The sequence below is a fragment of the Bos indicus genome, chromosome 21, assembly GCF_029378745.1.
Source record: "Bos indicus isolate NIAB-ARS_2022 breed Sahiwal x Tharparkar chromosome 21, NIAB-ARS_B.indTharparkar_mat_pri_1.0, whole genome shotgun sequence".
Taxonomy (NCBI): domain Eukaryota; kingdom Metazoa; phylum Chordata; class Mammalia; order Artiodactyla; family Bovidae; genus Bos; species Bos indicus.
This window is the reverse complement of record NC_091780.1, coordinates 16,917,303-16,939,630: the sequence shown is the minus strand read 5'-3', so window position 1 is coordinate 16,939,630 and position 22,328 is coordinate 16,917,303. Positions and strand designations below refer to the sequence as shown.

General features: G+C 51.4%; 1 protein-coding gene across 11 annotated transcripts in view; it reads left to right on the top strand.

Moving 5' to 3' along the window:
• Positions 1-4,950: 4,950 nt before the first annotated feature.
• The window catches only part of KLHL25 (kelch like family member 25), a 51,436-nt gene continuing 34,058 nt past the window's right edge, over positions 4,951-22,328 (top strand). For 4 of the 11 annotated variants that reach the window (XM_019983662.2, XM_070775064.1, XM_019983664.2 and 1 more), the window contains exon 1: positions 16,382-21,052. In XM_019983662.2, coding sequence (XP_019839221.2) covers positions 21,046-21,052 — 7 coding nt within the window. In that variant the 5' untranslated portion in view covers positions 16,382-21,045. Of the gene's footprint in view, positions 5,087-10,496; positions 16,287-16,381; positions 21,053-22,328 lie in introns of those variants that run through there. The other 7 variants (XM_070775066.1, XM_070775069.1, XM_070775067.1 and 4 more) reach the window with 5 other exon arrangements.

The window sequence follows — 22,328 nt, the reverse complement described above, 5'->3', positions numbered from 1 at the left end:
CACAGTTCAAAAGCATCAGTTTTGTGGGCTTTATGGGCACTGCTGAATGGAGATTGCCAAATGGCTACAGCATCTTGGGTTGGAAGGAACAGGAAACCCAGAGTCCTTCTTCCTCATGCATTCCCACACTGCCACCAGTGAGGGCAGGATGCTGTCCCGCCTCCTGCAGCCTCTGTCCTGCCAGCCCCAGCCCTGCCCAGCTCCTTTGTACTCCCAGAGCTGAAACGATGACTCATCAGTGACCTTGATCCCCGCTGCTCCCCTAGAAGGGCCGTCACTGCCTCCCGGCCCCTCCCTTGGGAACCAAAGCTGACAAAGCCATCTCTTGCCACAGCCTTGCCCTAGGTGGGGCCCACCTGACCAGGAGTTCCATTCTGGGGGAGCTTGACCAAAAATGCAAGGCCTGATTGAATTTATCCAACACTGAGATCAGAAACCACTGACTTAATGGTGGCTAATACTGCTGCTAAAGCTACATTCAATTCATTCTGAATTCATTCAGTACAGATGTATGGAGAGCCTACTATAGTGCAGGCACTCTTTAGGTCTAGAAATGGAGCAGTGACTACAAACCCTTGTTCTCAGGGAATTTACACCCTGGGAGAGAAGGCAGCCAGTTAGATACCCCCATGCCAAGTAAAGTGTGTGTGGGGTGGGGGCGGTACTGCCAATATTTGTGTATTTGCATGGTCAATCAGGAATACCTATAGATGAACAAGTTGAGTCTATTACTTGTTGCAATAAGGGAGCCCACATACCATGGGAGAACAGAGGGCATCTCGGCCCAAGGGTGTTAGGTGGAACCTAGAGTAGGATTTGGGCTTTGGCTGGGTAGTTTGGGAGAGAGCCCGGGGAAGTGGGGGCATTGGTCTGAATTGTGTGCTGTCAGAAAGCAGTGATGAGTCCATGATGGTGTATCTTAGTAAACCTTATCTAAAAGGAAGGAGACCAGGTGGAGGCCAAAGCTGTAAGTCATAAAGAAACAGAGGTCACTCCTATTAACCAGGAGACACAGATTTGAGTATTTTGTGGCTTGGATGGTGCTCATGTTTTGCAGTGTTCAGATGTGATTATGGTCTTGTTTTTGTCTTGACACAGTGCGATCACAGAGAGACCTTGTCTGATGGTGATGTTCTGCCAATTATTTACCTTCAACTGGAAAACAGCACAGCCTAGCTGTGCATGCACGGCCAGTTCCCAGGGGTCATGGCTGCTTGTCCGTCAAGCTCTCTCTCACTTATTCGCTCTACCTTGTCCAACTCTTTGCAACCCCATGGACTGTAGCTTACCAGGCTCCTCTGTCCAAGGGATTTCCCAGGCAAGAATACTGGAATGGGTGGCCATTCCCTTCTCCAGGGGATCTTCTCGACCCAGAGATCAAACCCAGGTCTCCTGCATTGCAGGTGGATTCTTTACCATCTGAGCCACTGAGGAGCCCATATATGCTAGTATACCTGTTTAAAAAGATAAATAAATAAAAATCCCCCTCCAGCTGCTGTGTTGAGAATGGACTCTAGGGAGCAGAGATGGAAGATGCTTTGAGGGGCTGCTGAGATGGCTCAGGGGAGGAGAAATGATGGTGGTTTGGATAAGCCTGGCAGAAAAAGTGGTAGGAATCACTCAGATTGGACACAGATTTAGAGGTGGGGTAAAACAGAATGGTGCCAAGATTTTTCATTCGAGCAAAATATTGAATTATCCTTTCCTGCGATGGGGAAGCCCCCTGAAGGAGCAAAATGTCTTTTGCAAGGTAATGCATCAGGAGCTCATGGGGGAGGGGGCATGCCAAGTTGAGGTGTCCCTAGAATCCAAGCCCAGCCGTTGAGTAAGCAGATGCACCTGTAGGCCTGAAGTTCCTGGAGAAGTTTGGTGGGACGACAGATCGAGAGCTGCCAGTGTTTATGTGAATATAAGGCTTGGCCCTGGATGAAATCACGTAGATCCGAGCATATTTAGGGAAGAGGTTTTGTCTATCTTCACTCACTTCCCAAGCACTCCAATTATTTGGACATCTGGGAAGTGAGGAGGAATCACCAGAGGAAACTATCACCAGACTATCATCCAGTGAGGTAGAAGAACCAAGAGTTTAGCCATCTATTCACAAATATGTATTGAATTCTGCACATCATCTCAGAATTTCTAAGATGTTAGATTTTGAACTACTGGAGTACTGGACAGGTGGCATTGCCAGGTCGGGAAAAAAGGTGTGAGCCAAGACTGTTGGCTGACACCAAGAATTTGTTCCCTCTTTCTTGATAAAAGAACCACGACTCTGTTTGGAGAGGCAGTGTACCCATATAAGTGTCTACATAAAATGTAAATGGACGTATTATGTGGAACTTTTACAGCCTGCTTCAGTGGAGCTAATGCGGCCGGGAGGCACACACCTGCTCTTCTACTCTTATTCCTTCCTGCTGTCTGAAAGATAGATGTGACAGTTGGAGCTCCAGCAGCCATCCTGAATCACGAGGGCTCAGCAAATGGAAACCAAGCATTAAGGATGGCAGAATGGAAGTACAGGAGCCCATAATCCTCATAACTGTGGAGTTGCCAACGAGTCATAGATTACTTAACTTTAGATTAAGTTAAGAAAGAAACAAACTTCTATCTGTTTAAAATTCACAGTTATTTTAGGTTTTCTGTTATACTGTGGCAAAATTCAATTCTGACATGAGATTTATTCACAGTATTTCAAAACTATGTGGGCCACTTGTGTGAGGAACCAAGTTGTCTACAGAGTCAGTCATGATCCCTGCTCTCCCAGGACTCCCTGTGCAGTCGAGTGGACTAACCAGTACACCGCTGTTACTTGGGTCATAACAGCATAGGCTGGAAGGGGCTGTGCTGGTGGGTGTGCTCCAGGGTCTGCAGTGCGGACTGAGACAGATGGCAAAGCAAGTTCCATCTTCTCAGCTCCTTTCAAATCATATCTAAATGCAATGACTCAACACGTGTTCTTGGTCTGATTTTTGTTCCATTGCCTACATTTAATTTTAATTTATTCCAGTACCTAATTTAAGCTTGGAGTTGAGGAGGGGGAAAAATGATAATGTGGACCAGATTTTAGACGGTTGGCACTTATAATTTCACAGAGAACCTCGATGGAATAATAAGCAATGGTTATGAACTTGCTAAGAATCAATTTGGTATGTGGAGCTTCATCCAACTGACAATTATATAAAGACGCAAGCTCTAGAAAATTGGCAGGAGGCTAAAACTACAAATGTGATCTGTGTCATTTCTTTAATGGACAAGTTATTTTGATGCCTCTTTTTCCCCTTGGAAGGCACCTTAACACACACTTGGCTAACTTCTTACCTCTGGCCAAGACTGCTCTTGACTATCAGAACTTTTGTGTCTGACCTGTCTCCAGATTGAGGCCCAGTGGAGACATAAATCTATTACACGTATATGCTGTAACTGCACAGTTGCTCAGTCATGTCTGACTCTTCCTGACCCCATGGACTGTAGCCTATCAGGCTTCTTTGTCTGTAGGATTTTCCAGGCAAAAATACTGGAGTGGGGTGTCATTTCCTCCTCCAGGGGGTTTTCCCTACCCAGGGATAGACCCCGAGTCTCTCTTGTCTCCTGCATTGGCATCTGGATTCTTGACCACTGCACCACCTGGGAAGCGGAAATCTGTGATATACTGAGCACTGATTAGGTACCAGGCCCATTGCACGTGGGCTCTCATCTGTTTACAATAACCCTGCAAAATAGGTTCTAGAATCTTCCTTTCACCAATAAGAACCCATCACTCAGAAAGCCTGAGCACTCTTGTCTCTAGTCCTCAGCAGCTCTTGAGAGTAGAGCCGGGATTCAAACCCTTTGCTCTACACCGTAAGGCTTCTGTCCCATAATGCCTTGTGTCTTCCCCTGTCCTCTAACAGCTTTTGAAGCCTGGAATCTCTTCTGTTCAATCTAAATGGCTTCCTGCCCTGGGGGTCTCCTTCCCAGTGTCCACCAGTCACAATCCCACCCCTCACACAGATCTTTTGTGCAATCGACCTCCCTCCGCCATAAACTTCCTTGTGCTCCCCGTCTGTGTGAACTCTGCTTCCTGGGAATTCTCCCCACCCCATGCGTGGCTCCACCAGGGCTTTTGGTATCCTTAAGTGACATACCTGAATGATCCATTTTCAGTGGGAGGGCGGAACGAAAGGACATTTTTTTGTGCACTTAATTTTGTTATAGGAGTTTGTTTCTTTTCATTCCTCAAATAACCCCATGAGGACTTTTTAACCCGCCACTTTATAGGTGAAGAAGTTAGATACACAGCAGCCTAAAGTGGTGCAAACCCAGGAAGCAAGAAGGAGAAATTATAATTCCCGCCCCCCCTCCAACCCCCACTCTGAGCCTAGCTCATCGCTCAGGCATCCAGCAATGTTTGTGGAGTGAATTAATGAACGGATGAATGAATGAATGCCTGCCGGTCAGCTTACAAAAGGAACTCGGTGAGAAACGACACTGGGAGAAGATCCGAAGTACCCTGAAAAATGCTTATTCCAAGTACAGACGGGATTCAGTGGCTGAAGAAAATCTAAAACACTGAGGCAAGCTCAGCATAAAAGAGAAACGTTTGTTTAACGCTTTCATGACTAAAAGTATGTCTCCGAAGAGCAGGCACAGAGGAGGCATTCGCAGTCCACAAAGCTCGCTCCTTAGGAGAGCCCCGGAACACCCGTCGGGTTTTGTTCACCAACTTCGGCCGGCCGCGGGGGCGGGCTGGCGCCTGCCCCTTTAAGAATCTGGTCGAAGTCCTTTTCCTCTGCCTGCCCCGCCCCCTCGCGGAGCCGGCGCGGCCCGGCGCCCACCCCTTTCTCCCCTGGAGGACTTAGCTACGGGCTCGACTGCCCGTCCGTCACAGAGGTGCCGCCTCTGATTGGCTGCGGGGCGGGAGGCGGGGCGGGAAGGCCAGAGAAACAAGTTTGCTGGCGGCGCCCGGGCTGAACCGCAAAGCGGCGGCGCGCTCCGCGGCGTTTGGGAGCCGGGGGAGGGGAGCGGCAGCGGCGAGGGCTGAGGGACCTCGCGCTCGCGCGGCCTGGGGGGCGGCCTCTGAGCGCGGCGGGCGGAGCAGCCCCGAGCGGTGAGTACCGGGGCCGGGCTGGGGACGAGAGTCGGTGTAGTTGCGCTCGCGGCCCCGGCGTTGGCACTTGTCACCACCCACCCCGCCCCGGGGCCGAGACCAGGGGCGCCGGGTCCTGCGCGCCCTGCCGTGTGAGCACCCCCCCGGGCAGAGTGAGCCTTGCGGGCTCGCCTGCCAGGGGTGCAGCGCCCCGGGGCTCGAACCCCCGGAATCCCCTCGTGCACCACGGGGTCTCGGGGCCGGGGACAATGGTCGGGAGTGGAGGTCTGGAGAGAAGCACCTCTCCCAGCTCCGCTCCTCCGGTCTCGTGCGTGCCTGGGGACCCGGAGAGGTTATTTGCTTGAAAGCTCTGAGCGACGGAATGAATTGTTTTACAAATAGGATGTTGCGCGCGGGAGCTTCAGCTCCCCCGCCCCCCCCTCTCCCCCCCGGGAGTGCTTGATTCATTGAGTCCGCAGACTCTCTTTTTAAAAAATTACTATCGATCCTGGAAAGATGAGGCTGCCTGTCTTTGAGGATGTGAGCGGCCCGGGCTCTGCGAGGTAGTCCCCGCGCACTTGACGCCGAGAGGCCAGATGGCTGCCTGCCTCGTGCAGAGAGAGGGCCGAGGGGCTTCCCCACGGGAAAGATCGTCCACGCGAGCCGCGCCCCACTTGCGTCCCACCTGACAGGGCCCCTTGTCCTGTGCTGAGAGCTTGGAGCCGCCGAGGAATGGGCACCCGCCCGAAGTCCCGCCGCCCGGGGTGGCCGCCACCCTAGCGGTGCAGAGCGAGCCTCCTTTGGCCCGGCTGTCCGGTTCACTCCATTCCGCCCTGGCTCCGGGACCCCGCTGCACCTGAGCACGCACTCACTCCTTTTCCCCCTTGTGGTTGCTTGAGGGATCTTCGGGTTGGGAGTCCGTGCCCCTGAGGGGCACCGTACACTTCTGCGCTGGTGTTTCAAAGCCGTCCCCGCCAAATTGATTTCCGCTCTCTTTGAGCAGAGGAATCTTTATAGAGACCTTAACAAAGGGGTTGGGGAGGGGACCGACCCAGGACCCCCGCAGGTTTAGTGCAGCGGCTCTTGTTCCTGCTGGGTTGCTTTGGGGCTGGGTCAGGGCTCCCTGAGCTTTGGCCCTCCCTGCTGATTCAGGGTGGAGAAGGCCAGGTGTCTGGGCCTTTTGGTTTCACTCTGGCAGCGTGCTGGAGGGAGGGAAGTTGCCAATGGCCATAAGAGAGGAGGCGGGAACCCCAGCGGCTTGTCATGGGCCAGACTCCGGTGACTGTGACTTGGGGTCAAGCCCTTTCAGACCCAAGGCTTCAATCGCCCCATTCACGGATGGGTCTGATGCTCCTTGAGCCCAGGTGCTGTTCTGATTGCTTGCTCCAGGGTGTTGTTAAGGCTTGCATTTGAGGACTGGGAGGAGCAGCACCCAAAGCCCACCCCACCCAGGGGGCAGGTTTGGTATTCTTCTTAACATGGGGGCCTCGAATCCTCAAGACCTGCCTTTGAGGATGACGAGTCAGTCTTCTTACAGGCCGGGCAGCTGTCTCCGCCTTGAGTCATTCCCTTTGTCAGGAAGTGACTCCACGGAGGTTGTTAAAAGGAAGGTAGTTAATGGTAGACACCTTGGTCCTGGGGCTGCAACCGGTTTTATGTTTGCAGTGCCCAGAAAGGAGCTGGGGGCGAGTTGCACACTCCCCCTAGGAGGCGGTTTCTGCAGCCTTATGCCCCTTAATAGCATCTTAGACCTGCAGGCGCTCCGTGTGGGAGAGGAGAGCAGGAAGAAAGACCACATTACCCGGGCCTCGGACTTCCTGGGCTGCAGGGGAAGGAGGCTTGGGTCTTTCCGTCTCTCACTGTGATGGGCTAGGGGCACAGAGGGAGTGTTCTTTAGTGGGTGGTGCGTTCATTCATGTGTTAATTAATGTTTGAAGGGGCTTGATTGGGCCCATGCCTTCCGGGAGCCCCCCTGGACCAGGATGTGCTGCCACGTGGGGTTAGGAGGTGCCCATGGTACCCCCAGTGAGAGAGACAGCGAGGGGATCTAAGGGGGGCACAGGAGGGGAGCACGGGTGGCGAAGGCTTCCTGGAGAGAGGATGCTCTGATTGGGTAAAGATGAGAAAAGCAGGTCCTGGGCTACCTTCCCCGACCCATTCACGCTTCTCCCAGAGGCCGCTTCGTTGGCAGCCTCCAGGCTGGCGCAGGTTGAGGGCAGAGAGCAGGCAGGTGGGAGGCAGTGGAAAGGTTAACCTGGGACTGTGGTGGTCTGGCCCAGGAGTCCCCCAGGAAGATGAGGGGGGCGCTCCTGGATGTAGCCTCTCTGCGCAGGGAATCCTGGGAAGTCCACCCCATGAACCCCCAAGACCAGCCTGTCCCCTGAGCCCTTAGTCGCTCTGGACCGACCAGCCCTCAGTGTGGGTGTGGCCCGTGAAAGGAGGGGGCCAGCAGGTCTGGCACGAGAAAACAGGGTGACCAGACACAAATGAATTGGCTGATTGAGATGCTGGTTTTCATCTAATGTGGTAAATTTCATAATTGAATTGCCTTAGGCAGCCCAGGCTGTTGAAGCGTTTTCCCAGCCAGAAAACACTTAGTTTTCCCAGACATCTGGGGGGCGGGGGTGGCAATGGGGAGTGTGTGTCCGGAGCTTTTTACACTGCCTCCCTGCAGGCCTTTCCCCTTAGGAACCTGGGTCTGTCCGCAGGTAATGGAGTCAGTCCCGCCTCCCCAGCAGGTTCCAGTCCCTTTCCCAGATCCCCTGGCCCCTGAGCCACACTCCTCCCACCCCAATCGGCTGAAGCTGATACCTGTCACCTTCAGGTGCTCACCTGGCCAGCCTGACTCCAGGTCCCTCAGCCGTTCATTAGGAGCAGGGAAGGGGGCATGTGGGGCTGGAGGTCAGACGGGGACTCGGGGCTGGGAGGGCTCCCTGTTACGAAGTCTCTTCGGCACCAGGTTGGGGAGCGGGGAGAAGAGCATGGGCTCTTTGAACCCGACCTTCTCCTGGGGCCCCAGCCACCTGCACCCACCCTGCCCGCTCCCTTTAGTGCCAGGAGACTCTGTTCTTTCTTACTGGTAAACCTTTCCTTCCCAGTCCTGTCACTACACTTTTGGATGAAAAACGGTAGGCGTGTGTGGCTCATCAACCTGTTTTTAGAAGTGCCAGCTCTGTGGTCTCAGAAATCCAGTTAAGCTGGGAAATTCCAGTGCATTTTCTGCAAATACACAACGATCTCCTAAGCTGTTCCTTTCCCCACGATCATCTCCTGCACCCCTGGGCTGGACAGAGTTTAGAAGAGGGTCTCTGGGCCTCACCTTGTTTCAGTGTGACCGAGACCAAGGCCACCTCTTTACCGGCCATCTCGCAATTGGAACCCTCGCACCTGGAAGGTGTCGGCAGATAAAGCCCTGACGGTGGGGCCTGGGGGTCCTGCCCTGCCGCTGCCTGGCTGTGTGACTTCCTGTAGGTCTGCTTACCTCTCTGGGCCTCGATTTGCTCTTCTGCAAATTGGGTGGATGCTCTTCTGTACAGTGCTTCTATTAAATGTCTTGCTGTTAAATCTCAAAAAAGATTTTTGGTATCATGTCATTTTATAAGGCACGAGTTACTTGCATAGCTCTCCTGGGCAGGAGGGGCGAGGGGCAGCTGGTAGAGTGGAGGGAGCTGAATTAGAAGGCAGGAGCCTGGCATCCTGGTTCCCAGCTCTGCCTCTGACGACGGGTGCTGGGCCTTTGGGCACGTCACCTTCATTCTTGGGGTGGTAGGCAAGCGCCCCACTTCCTTTTCTTTCTGGGTGAGTGGAAACTGAGTCAGACTTTCTCGGTAACTCCAGAGGGACAGGGCTGTGCCCTGCCTCTGGCCCCTTGGAGTCTGGGGCCCAGGGGTGAAGGGCAGCAGGTAAGGGTGCACTGAAGTTGCTCCCTCCACTCTGGAACAGATGGAGTGAATCTTGCCTGGGAGGTGTCCCCTGGGCATTCCCCGCACTTTGCCAAGGAGGTGCCTGCAAGGCCAGTCTGATGGCTCCTCGAGCGAGGAGGCGGGTGGCGGGGGCTGAGCAGGGCCGTGGGAGAACTGTGTCAGACGCCGCCAGAGGGAGGCCCACATTGGCTACGGTGTGGCTCCCCACCCACTTCTGTCTGCCAGGAAGGCGCCTCCGACTGGCGGCCTCCCCTCAGAGTAGCATGCAAGGGATAGGGTGGAAACTGGAAGCCTGGCTGGTTTTCTGCCTACTCCTTGAAGGAGAGGCCGACCGCAGATCAACGTCGGCTGACCAGAATTGATCTCCTAGTTAAGATAAGGAAGGCTCGGCCCCTTCAAACTCCAGGACGAGGTGCCTGCCAGGTTTGCAGTTGGCCAGGTCAGATTCTTCTGCTTCGTCTGGGCTGGGGTGAGGGCCGGGAGACGGGGGAGCTTTTTTTCTCGAAAGCCATGGTGATTGCATCCTCCATCCAGTGTTCAAGTCCTGCTGCGTCCCAGCTGGGCTTGCGAGACCCTGGGCAGCAAGTTCCTTAATCCGCGAGTGAAGGCCCGTGTTGTTTGCAGCTTTGGAAATTGGATAAAGCAAGAGGTACAGCTCCATTCAGGCAGTGAACATGTATTTAGCACCTTGTGAATGGCTCACCCTGGACTAGAAACTGGGAGGGGAAAGTCAGCTTCAAAGACGGTTGTCCTTGGAATTCCACTCAGCCTCTGGCTTGGGAGACAACTAGCTGGGTGGTTATGGCTCAACGCTAGGCTGTGAGTGATGTGACCAGAGCCACAGGACACATGAGGAAATGGACTGTCGTTGGTGTCCCGATTCTTCATGTGGCCAGTGAATTTTTAAAATTTTGTTTATTTTTGGCTGTGCTGGGTCTCTGCTGCTGCACACAGGCTTTCTCTAGTTACAGGGAGTGGGGATGACTCTCTAGTTATGGTGCTCAGCTTGTTGCTGTGGTAGCTTCTCTTTTGCAGGGCATGGGCTCTCGGTGCATGGGCTCCGTACTTGCGGCTCTCGGGCTCAGTTGGTCCGTGGTATGTGGGATCTTCCCCGACCAGGGATCAAACCTGTGTCCCCTTCATTAGCAGGCCGAGTCTTAACCATGGGACCATCAGGGAAGTCCCCAATGAGTGTTTTTTTGCAAGCTGTTTTCTGCCAGGCTCTGCGGTGAAGCAGAGAACAAGGCAAGGTCCTCACCATCCTGGAGCCCCCATTCAACTGGAGGAGGCAAACAACAGATAGATAAATAAATAGAGCTGAGGTTGGGCTGTAGGAGGTGGGTGGGGTGGGGTGGCAGCATGAGGAAAAGGATCAAGGTGGGGCATCCCCTTAGACTGCTGCTGCTGCTAAGTCGCTTCAGTTGTGTCTGACTCTGTGCGACCCCATAGATGGCAGCCCACCAGGCTCCCCCATCCCTGGGATTCTCCAGGCAAGAACACTGGAGTGGGTTGCCATTGCCTTCTCCAGTGCATGAAAGGGAAAAGTGAAAGTGAAGTCGCTCAGTCGTGTCTGACTCTTCTCAACCCCAGGGACTGCAGCCTACCAGGCTCCTCCATCCATGGGATTTTCTGGGCAAGGGTACTGGAGTGGGGTGCCATTAGGGAGCCTAAAGAAAGCTCCTCTAGGCTGACAACGTTGAGCCGAGACCTCCAGCACAGCAAGATGCAGCCGTGGGAGGATCTGAAGAAGAGGGTGTCAAACAAGTGCACAGGCTGTGAACATTGTGTGCTGGAGAGGGGTTTGAGATGAGACCCAGAGATAAGCTGCTCTTCTGATTTGTACAGAGGCCAAGAAAACATGTTCCTTTTAAGATGTTTTATTACCTTTAATGTCAATCATACATTGGTGGATTCCTTTATCAACAAACAGTATCAGAAGAAGTGGAACCTGCTATGAAACCAGCCTGGTCCCTGGTACCTGTCTGCAGTTTGGGGCATACCCTTCTTGTCCCCCTTTTCTTATGCAGATTTTGTCCTTATGTAATTTGGATCACACTCAGTATTCCAGTGTCTATCACTTAGTATGTGGGTGGATCTTGTTCCCTTTTCACAGCTGCGTAATATTCCACAGCGTGGCCAAAGCACTATCTTTTCTTTTCTTTTAGTCTTCTAATAGGGGACTTTTGGATTGTGTCTGTTTTTTTTTTAAACCCTCCATACAAGCCATGAATTCATGTACGTCTTGATCATGTATCTTTCTGATCTTTAAATTTTCATTGTCTAATCTAAATGCTTCTTGCAAAGACTAATAAGCCAGTTTACTCTCCTACTGATGGTGTCTGGGAGCCCACCTCTCCACCCATACTTGCTATTATCTACATTTTCCTTTTTAGCTAATGTGATTGGTAAAAATGATCTCATATTCCTTTAAAAAAAAAAATGATCCAGTTTATTCAGACTTCCGGTTTTTTTGTAATCCATCATTGTTTTTTCCAGAAGATCAAGGTTTAGCGAGTGCTGGCTCTGCCTCTCGCTGGTCTCCTGACCACGGCTAGGGACTTAGCCTTCACCCTGCGTGCTCATCTGTGAAATGAGGCCCTTTTAATCCCTGCCCCCTGCCAGGCTGCTCCGTGTTGTGCATGGGGAAACATTCCGGAAAGTTCATTTTATGCTGAAAAGCTCTGCAGACATCATGGGTTTTGCTAGTGAAAGGCGACTATCTGGAGCCTGGAATATCTGAACGGATGTGAGTGTTTCTAAGCAGCTAGTGTGTCCAGGGGAGGGGCTGGGGTGGCTTTAGGTGGGATGTCTGCCTTGCATCCCTGAGATGGAAGAGGCCTCATCCAGCCCAGGAGGGTAGAGAAAATTCTCTAGCTGGTCCAGGGAAAGGCTCAGAAAGGGGCATTGATCAACACAGACTGATCCCTCCTTTCTCTTTTGTTCAGTCGCTAAGTTGTGCCTGACTCTTTGCGAGACCCCATGGACTGCAGCATGCCAGGCTTCCCTGTCCTTCACTGTCTCCTTGAGCTTACTCAAACTCATGTCCATCAAGTCAGTGATGCCATCCAACCATCTCATCCTCTGCCATCCCTTTCTCCTCCGGCCTTCAATCTTTCCCAGCATCAGGGTCTTTTCCAGTGAGTCGGCTCTTTGCATCAGGTAGCCAAAGTATTGGAGCTTCAGCTTCACCATCAGTCCTTCCAGTGAATATTCAGGATTGATTTCCTTGAGGATTGACAGGTTTGATCTCCTTGTAGTCCCAGGGACTCTCAAGAGTCTTCTCCAACACCACAGTTCGAAAGTATCAGTTCTTGGCGCTCAGCTTTCTTTATAGTCCAACTCTCATCCGTACATGACTACTGGAAAAATCATAGCTTTGACTCTATGGACCTTTGTTGGCAAAGTGACATCTCTGCTTTCTAATATGCTGTCTAGATTTGTCATAGCTTTTCTTCCAAGGAGGAAGCATCTTTTAATTTTGTGGCTGCCGTCACCATCTGCAGTGATTTTGGAGCCCAAGAAAATCAAGTCTGTTACTATTTCCGGAGGCCAAAGGCTGGGGCTCCTAGAACTTTGTGGATTGCCATGTTTATTACTTTGGGGGTCCTTGTCTGTTTTCCTGTAATGGGAGGCTTTAAAATAAGCAAAAGATTGACCCAAGAGCTTTTGTACTTGATGTGGAGACGGGGGGAAACTGTGGGGCGTAATGAAGGAAAGATGGGGCCTGGAGCCTCAGGCCCCACAGTGGGGGAGGTAGGGAAGCTGGTGGACCGGAGTCCCTGGAGAAATTCATCTCCACTGGGATTCAGGAGCCTGGGGACATCCAGCCAGGCTCTCCTGTCCTTCCCCAAGTGGGCTGTGACATGGTGAGCCCCTGTCTTGGGGAGCAAGCAGCATCCAGGCTTGGCTACAGTTCCCCTTCAGCAGCGTGGGACCTCAGGCCTGGTGAAGGCGTCAGCCTGACCTGGTTGGGACGGCTGCAGGGCCATGGACAGGAAGGTGAACTGGGCAGGATGACAGCATATGAACAAGGGGACAGTGGCACTCCCAGAGGGCTCTGGTCAGGAGGCGTCCTGCCTTTTTAGCTCTGCAGCCAGTGAGCAGGAGGAGAGGCAGCGGCGGCCGTGGCTGCAGATGTGTTTCCACCTTTGTTTGTTGTTGTTCAGTCACCAAGTCATGCCCGTCTCTTCTGCGACCCCATGGACTGTAGCAGGCTGGATCCTCTGTCCACAGGATTTCCCAGGCAGGGATAAGGGAGTGGGTTGCCATCTCCTCTTCCAGAGGATCTCCCAGGCCCAGGGATCAAACTTGCATCTCTTGAATTAGCAGGCAGGTTCTTTACCACTGAGCCACCAGGGGAGATCTTTTTGCAGTTATTGGGGCTGGGTTTTTCATGGAGAGAGTGAGGGGAGCATCTCACGCAGGAGTTGGCAGTCAGCGGGGGCAGGGCAGGGCTTTCTGGCTAGGTGCCTCCTCACTGCATGCCCAGCCCAGCTCAGAGGGGCTTCGTGGAGTCGGAGTCAGATGGAGTCCCCAGGTTCAGTTCCAGGCAGTGGGATGGACTGGCCCGTCCGTGTCGCAGGAAGTTGCAGCTGCTATTTTTACCACTCCAACTAGGACTTTTTTACAGGAAGGTACAATTACAATACAAGCAAAATGTCAGGGTTTGGCTGGTCAGCTGGGCCCTGGGAGGCTGCCACAGCTTGAGGCCGGGACCGCAGCACGGTCCGTGCTTGTGTAAAGTGAGACTCATTTGCTGTGGACACATACCTACCCTGGGTGCTGCGTGACTTCCTCTGAACCGCCTGCTGTGTCTGGGGTTTTTCCTCCAGGCCAGAAAGAGACCTTTGCTGGGATTTGCCCAGATTGGTGCCCTGATTGGGGCACCTTGACCTTGTGATGGGTCGCACGGTGGTGAAGCCAGCCTGGACAGCTGTAAGTCATTCTGTTCCTGACTGCCCGGGGACTTGAAATCTTATCAAATGAAATTATTTAGAACCCACCGTGTGATAGCCACACTGCTGAGTGCTAGGGGTAGGGGCGGGTTAGACAGAGCCTGCTGTAGAGCATCGCCCGTGTAGCAGTAAGGACCCAGAAAGCGCCAGCTGTCCACGTTGGACCAGCACCTGATTTTTTTTTTTTAATATTTACTTGTCTGTGCCAGGCCTTCATTGTGGCACACGGGATCTTCAGTCTTTGTTGTGGCGTGCAGGATGTTTCGTTGCAGCAGGAGAAATCTTAGTCGCAGCATGTGGGACCTACTTCCCTGACCAGGGATCAGACCCATGCCCCGTAGATTGGGAGCTCAGAGTCTTAGCCACTGGACCAGCAGGCAAGTCCCCACCTGATGTTTTTAATGTATATGCATTACGGCTAGAGGACAGGCAGGGCTTATGTCAGCTTCTGTTGCTGCCTAACAGACCAGTACTAACTTAGTGGCTTAGTACCTGTCTATTAGCTCACAGTTCTCTGGGTCAGAAGCTTGGACTGACTCAACTGAATTCTCCACCTAGGCTGTCACAAGTCCAGGGTCAAGTGCCAGCTGGACTGGGCTTTTATCCTGAGGCCTTGGGTTGGGGGTGGGAGGGAGATTCTGCTTCTAGGCTCATTCAGGTTGTTGGGAGACTCAAGTTCCTGGTGGTTGTAGGACTGAGGTCCCTCTCCTCCCTGGCTGTCAGTAAGTGGGCTCCTTAACTCCATGCCAAATACCCTTCCACCCCACCCCACCTCCAGGCCAGCAGGACCCTCAGGTCCTTCCCTGCTTCAGATCTCTGACGTCCACTTCTGCAGTCAGCTGGAGAAGACTCTGCTTAAGAGGAGTCATGTGATTAAGCCAGGCCCACCCAGAGCATCTCTCTATTTTAAGGACTCCTAATTAGTTAGTAACATCATCAGTTATGTCTGCAACTCACTTTGCCATGTAAGTAACATGGTCACAGGGGTGGAGAGAGTCGTCTTTGACTTTTTCTGCTAAGGGCTCATGCCAACAGGGATTATGATAGCAACAGTATTAGTAACCTCTGTACTCTTGAGTGAATTTTGTGTGTCTCATTGTGCTCTTTACATGGGCTGTCTTTTATTTATTTGGCTGTGTTGGGTCTTAGTTGTGGTGTGTGGTCTTTCCCTGTGGCGTGTGGGATCTTAGTTCCCCAAGGAGGGATCAAGCCCTCATCCCCTGCATTGGAGGGCAGACTCCCAACCACTGAACCACCAGGGAAGACCCTGGACTGTCTCATTTAATTCTCAAGATAGCTGTTGACATAGGAACAGTTATTTCCCCACCACCGCCACCCGCCCCCCACCATTTTCCAGATGGAAATACTGAGGCTCAGAGAATGTAAGTACCTTGGGCCAGTCATACAGGTAGAAACAGCAGTGCTGGGATGGAAAATCAGGGCCTTAGCACCTCACCACCCCATCAGGTGCTTGCGGCCAGCATCTCCAGTTTGAGTCCTGTGATTGGCAGAACACCCTTTAGAACACGGAGGAAGGTTGCTCTTTCCCATCCAACCTTTAAAATACTTAAGTGTGAAACATGCCTATCACACTGCAGGTTAGCACAGCAGATACTGAGGGCCACTCACTCGGATATTTTTGAACTTTATTGCAGTGGGTATTTGTGGTTCATCTTCTTCCCTGCTCAGCAATATTACTGAACATCTGATGTACTCCAGGCAGCAAAGAAGACACAGAATACCGTCCTCAATGAGTTGGAGATAAAAATAAAGGCAGAGTACACGATACTCTGAAGGAATAGATATTGCTGGGCTAGAGAAGAACTGTCACAGCGCTACTGCCTAGGCCAACAGCTACTAGAATGTTAATTGCAGGAGCTATTGTTGTTTAGTCACTAGGTCGTGTCCGACTCTTTGCAACCCCATGGACCGTAACCCACCAGGCTCCTCTGTCCATGGAATTCTCCAGGCAAGAATACTGAAGTGGGTTGCCATTTCCTTCTCGAGGCGATCTTTCTGACCCAGGGATTGAACCTGGGGCTCCCACATTGGCAGATGGAGTCTTTACTGCTGAGCCACTGGGGAAGCCCTAATCGCAGGAGACAAGACAAAAAGTGTTCTCCTGACTCTCTGCTGTGCTCCTGGTGCAACTCAGGGCCCAGCAGCTCGCAGGCGCTCCGAAATTACTTGTAAGGTATCTGTTGGGTTGGGTTAAAACATTTGTCTGAAGTTTTCTGAAGGATGGAACAGAAAAACCTGAGTGAACTTTTTGGCCGACCTAATACTGTGTCCGGAGTCCTTACACGCCAGACAGATATCAAGTCCAGGAGGCTTACGGAGAGAGTGAGTGGAGCTTGAGCAGGAAAATGGGGGAGGAGAGAGCTTTAAAGTCCAGTGTGTGCCCCAGTGAGTGGTGGGGGGCGAGGGGCTGGGGAACAGTGAACGAGACTTGGACGTCAGAGCCTCCTTGGAGGCTTTTGAGCAGGTGGTCCAGAACCAAGCGTCTGGCACCGGAGTGCCAGGAGAGGGGCAGCCCAGGCCGCAGTGGCCAGGCCCGCCCCTTGTTTCTGGAAGAACTAGCCACACAAGGGACCCGGGAAGCAGGATTTAATGGAACTTGGTGGGGCCAAACGGTATGCTAAAAATGTATCTATGAATGAGTTGCAATTTCTGGGCACCCATGTATTTGGCTATAAATACACATTACATGTGTAATTTCAAGAGACCAAGAATTATCAGCTGCGAAGCCCAAGGGCAGCAGCCCACGCCAGCCCCTGTAGTTTGCTGTCTCAGGCCCTGCCCTCTGCAAACCGCCAAGAACTGTTATTTGGGGGGAAATGAGGGGCCCTGTGGCGAGAAGACAGCATCTGCGGATGGAGGGAGGAGCAGAGGGGCCTGGGTGCCCCGAGGGGAGGCTGGCGAGTGGGAATCAGAGGGCGGCCCTGGCATGCCCGGTGCCCTCACGCTGGGGAGGGGCTCTTAGGAGCCCCTCCAAGCAGATGATTGCCCTGTCACTGCCCATCACTTTCCACGGCAGTTTCTTTTTCCGAGTTCTTATTTTAAAAACATGGTACACGTGGAGGGTGCGGAAGTTCTGCTTCTCACAGCATAGTGCTAGAAAGTCCCTGGGATTGTTTTGGGGTCCACGGCATCAAAGCTGTTTTCATAGTAACACCCAGATATTATTTGCCTTTTTCACCCATTCTCTCCAAGTGCAAAACCCCGTGAACCAGTGTTTTCCAAGTAACCATTGCACGAAGCTACCAAATCACGCATGGGTAAATGAGCCAGAGTGCAAGACAGACCGGAAGACGGGAAGGTCAGAGTATGTATGTTCACCACACGGCTCAAGTCCCACACTGCAGTTGATCTTTAAGAAACTGCTGGTCAGGCTGCCCTGGTGGCTCAGTGGTAAATAATCCGCTTGCCAATGCGGGAGATACGGGTTCGATCTCTGGTCTGGGAAGATCCCACAGGCCGCAGAGCAAGTACTGCTCAACAAGTCTTAGCGTTTTGTCAAAGAGGAATATCCACAATAATCTGGAGAGGCTCTTAAAATCTCCTCCCTTTACCAACTCCCCATCCAGGTGAGGCTGTATTTTCTTCTAGTCTTCAATGAAAATATTTTACAATGTTTAGGAGTATGGGATGCATAGATACATACTACTATATATAAAATAAGCAATGAGGATTTACTGAATAGCACTGGGACCTACGTTCAGTATCTTGAAATAATTTATGATAGAAAATAATCTACTATATATATATATGTAACAGTCACTTTGAACACCTGAAATTAGTACCATATTGTAAATCAACTATATTTCAATTAAAAAAAAAAAACAAAACACTTTTAACAATAAATTGGATGCAGAAGCAGATAGAGAATCTGGCTGTTAATACAAAAATTTTTTGAAATTAGATTTATGAAAAACAACTTATTTATGCTAACATATAGCAAGTTTATTATTATTTTTCAGTTAACTAGTATACATTTCAATTTTGTCTCAATTTTAATTTTGTATGTGATAAATATCAGTAGGTTGAACCACGTAACAGAAGCCCCTTAGGGCCCTCAGTCACTTTGAAATTGTGAAAAGACCCTGAGACCAAACCATTTGAGAACAGCTGTGCAAGGCAAAGCCCCTGCAAGCTGGGGGCCGGATATGAGCCCAGCACCCAGCTCTGTTCCTCTGTTTTCCCCTTCAGTCCCTCAGGGATCCTGCGAGGTTGGTGTGATTATCTTCACACCCATTTTACAGATGTGGAAGCTGAGGCACTGAATGTCTGAATACCTGGCATAAGCTTTGCAGTACAGAGGTGGCTTTGCTGGCAGCGCTGGCCAGCGGGGAGGTCCCAGACCGAAGTCCCCGCTCCCCAGGCAGGGAGGAAGGCAGACGCCCAGGAGAGAGCCTGTTATCGCAGGCCGGGTCTGTGTCACGCATCCTTCAGGGTGGCATGGGGCCTGGCCAACTGCGAGCACACAGCCTCACCCTGCCTCCTCTCCAGAGGCCCAGGAAGGAGGGCTCACGTCTGCCAAGTGGCAGCGAGGCACTTGAGAAATCAAGTGCCTTTCATTAAAAACAGCATTTCCTGGTCAGGCATACCCAGCCTTTGCAGCCAGGAAGTTTCTTCTTTCTCAACAGCTCATGAGGTGCCATTTGAGCAGGGACTTTGGGTTTTTTTGGTGGGTTTTTTGGTTTATTTGTTTTTTCCCAAGTTTTAATAATCAGGAATAAAGCTGCTGTAATAATTTGTATACAGGTTTTTGAGTGAACATGGTTTCATTTCCCTTGGATAAATACAGGGAAGACAGTGCTGCTGGTTACTGAGCAGTGATTTGTGTACGGCAGTTTCCTGGCAGCTCAGATGATAGAGAGTTCACCTGCAGTGTGGGAGACCCGGGTTCGATCACTGGGTGATCAGTGACTACCCACTCCAGTATTCTTGCCCAGAGAACTCCAGGGACAGAGGCGGGCTACAGTCCATGGGGTCGCAAAGAGTTGGACCCAACTGAGCAACTAACACTTCCACTTTTCATGAACATTGTATAGATACAAATGTATTATTAAACGGACTTAGTATAGCACAGAAACACAGTTACGATGTTTTGGAAGCTAACTTTGCAATTCTTTAAGCCTGCTAACTTCTCAAGATTAAAATTTCACATTAAAACCTTTGTCCTTTCTTTGCTGCAAAAGGTATTCAGTTCAGTTCAGTCGCTCAGTTATGTCCGACTCTTTGAAACCCCATGAATCGCAGCACGCCAGGCCTCCCTGTCCATCACCATCTCCCGGAGTTCAATCAAACTCACGTCCATCGAGTAGGTGATGCCATCCAGCCATCTCATCCTCTGTTGTCCCCTTCTCCTCCTGCCCCCAATCCCTCCCAGCATCAGACTCTTTTCCAATGAGTCAACTCTTCACATGAGGTGGCCAAAGTACTGGAGTTTCAGCTTTAGCATCATTCCTTCCAAAGAAATCCCAGGGCTGATCTCCTTTAGAATGGACTGGTTGGATCTCCTTGCAGTCTAAGGGACTCGAAAAAGTCTTCTCCAACACCACAGTTCAAAAGCATCAATTCTTCAGTGCTCAGCTTTCTTCACAGTCCAACTCTCACATCCATACATGACCACTGGAAAAACCATAGCCTTGACTAGATGGACCTTTGTAGGCAATGTAATGTCTCTGCTTTTGAATATGCTATCTAGGTTGGGCATAACTTTTCTTCCAAGAAGTAAGCGTCTTTTAATTTCATGGCTGCAATCACCATCTGCAGTGATTTTGGAGCCCCCAAAAATAAAGTCTGACACTGTTTCCACTGTTTCCCCATCTATTTCCCATGAAGTGATGTGACCTGATGCCATGATCTTCGTTATCTGAATGTTGAGCTTTAAGCCAACTTTTTCACTCTCCTCTTTCACTTTCATGAAGAGGCTTTATAGTTCCTCTTCACTTTCTGCCATAAGGGTGGTATCATCTGTATATCTGAGGTTATTGATATTTCTCCTGGCAATCTTGATTCCAGCTTGAAAAAGGTATTAGGTTGGCCCAAAAGTTCATTAGGGTTTTTCTTTTATTTCTTTTTTATTTTTTAATTGGAGGATAATTGCTTTACACTGTTGTGTTGGTTTCTGCCACAAAGCAACCCAAATCAGTCACAATTATACACACGCACACACGCACGCACTCTTGAGCCTCCCTTACCTCTCCCGTTCCACCCATCTAGGTCATCACAGCGTGCCATACTGGGTGCCCTGTGTGAGCAGGGACTCTGGAGCAAAACAGCTCTGAGTACTGAGGACATGTGCACATTTCTTACCTTCTCTGAGCCTCAGTTTTCCCATCTGTGTAAGGGGGACAATGATGGCCTCGAAGAGGTGCCATAGGAATACAGTGAAAGAAGGCTTGTACGGGGCTTGGGAGAAACACTCGCTCACAGCAGGGTTAAAAAAAAAAAAAAAAAAAAAAAAGTGACCTGGGTCTGGCGTAGCATCCAGCAGGTTCTTGGGGTTGTGAGGCGAAGACTCTCCTCACTGTTCTCACCAGCAGTACCTACTGTCAACTGGCTTTCTTGCTCAGCCTACTGAGACAGTCTGTGCAAACCCAGCAGGTGTGTGTGTACTACGGGTCTGTGTGTGTGACTAGGTAGTCGATTTTTAACAGATATAAGAGGCAGCCTCCTATTCACAGCACATCTCATTTTAGCAGAGAAAGCCAGTTGCTTATTGTGTGTGTGTGTGTGTATATATATAATATAGTCCTGTAGTACTCCACTGTATGAATGAACCACCGTTTCTTTAACTGGGCCTCTCACCCATAAACATCGAGGCATTTGCAATCTTTTGCTTGTAGCCAAAAGGCAACAGAGGGCAGGAGTCCTGGGTGTGGAGAGGCTGGGCAGAGGGCACGTGCTTCTGTCCTTTTGAAACATCTTGCCAAAGCGCTGTCTAGCCACACACCCCTGCCCTCCGCCCTCCCCATGGGAGGGGACACCCAGAGCTGTGTCCTGGGCTTTGACGCTTGAGGCACCTTCCCATTCTGGTTCGACACTGCCAGCCTGGACTAGAAGGAGCTTCTGGAACACCGGGAGAAAGCAGCTCATGACCTGTAAGTGGCTGGTGCTTGACTATTTTTTTTCCCCTCTTCTGACTTTTTCTGTATGTTCATTTTCCTCCCAGGCTGTCACTCCAGGTGGCTTGCTGAAAGTGATATCTAGGCCAGAGTGCTCTTAATGGCTCCATCTGTGGGCCGCTGCAGATCTTTCAGGGGGCCAGACAGGAAGAGAGACAGCCTCCCTCCCCATCCCCAGCCCCCGCACCACCTCTGTTTGCCAAGGGCCCAACCAGTCCTGCTGCCGAAGGAGGAACCCAGGACCGGGTGGCGATGTTTGCTTTGCGCGGGGGCTGTTCTCTGCTCCCAGCTTTGTTTCTCCGCTCTGTCTTGCTCTGGATAATTGAAAGGAAACAAGCAAATTCAACAGATGGGCGAACCTGAGCGCCGAGCTCTTTGTCCCCTCTGAGAGCCGGGACGTCCATTTCATTGGCCCTGCTCCTGTTTGCAGCAACAGCTGGGCTTGCAGACCCCCAGTCTCGGGGCCAGAGATGGTCCAGGAGGCCCCAGTGAGCTGAGGAGCAGCAGGACGCAGCAGTGGAGCCGAGGTGGCAGCGTCTCCCTGCCCCACTGAATTTGGAGGCATCTGAGCCATCCCTGTCTAAGCTGAAAGAAGCCTCTTTGTTGCCAGGTTGCTTTCATGAAGCAGGGTAAACAGAGCTGCTAGGACAATCTGACATCAAACGTCTGTAATAATTCTCCAAAGATTTTTATCTCAAAGTGAAAGTTGCTCAGTCATGTCTGACTCTTTGTGACCCCATGGACTATACAGTCAATGGAATACGCCAGGCCAGAATACAGGAGTGGGTGGCCTTTCCCTTCTCCAGGGGATCTTCCCAACCTAGGGATCGAACTCAGGTCTCCTGCATCGGAGCTGGATTCTTTACCAGCTGAGCCACCAGGGAAGCCCAAGAATACTGGAGTGGGTTGCCTATCCCTTCTCCAGAGGATCTTCCTGACCCAGGAATCCAACCGGGGTCTCCTGCATTGCGGGAGGATTCTTTACTAACTGAGCTATCAGGGAAGCCCTCAAGAGAGTAGCATAATTCACAGTTCAGGGCAAGCAAAGGCAGTGGGGGAGGGGGCTTCCCTGGTTTCTCAGACGTAAAGAATCTACCCGCAATGCAAGAAACTTGGGTTCGATCCCTGGTTTGGGAAGATCCCCTGGAGAAGGGAATGGCTACCCGCTCCAGTATTCTTGCCTGGGAAATCTTGTGCACAGAGGAACCTGGTGAGCTACAATCCGTGGGGTCGCAAAAGAGCCGGACGTGAC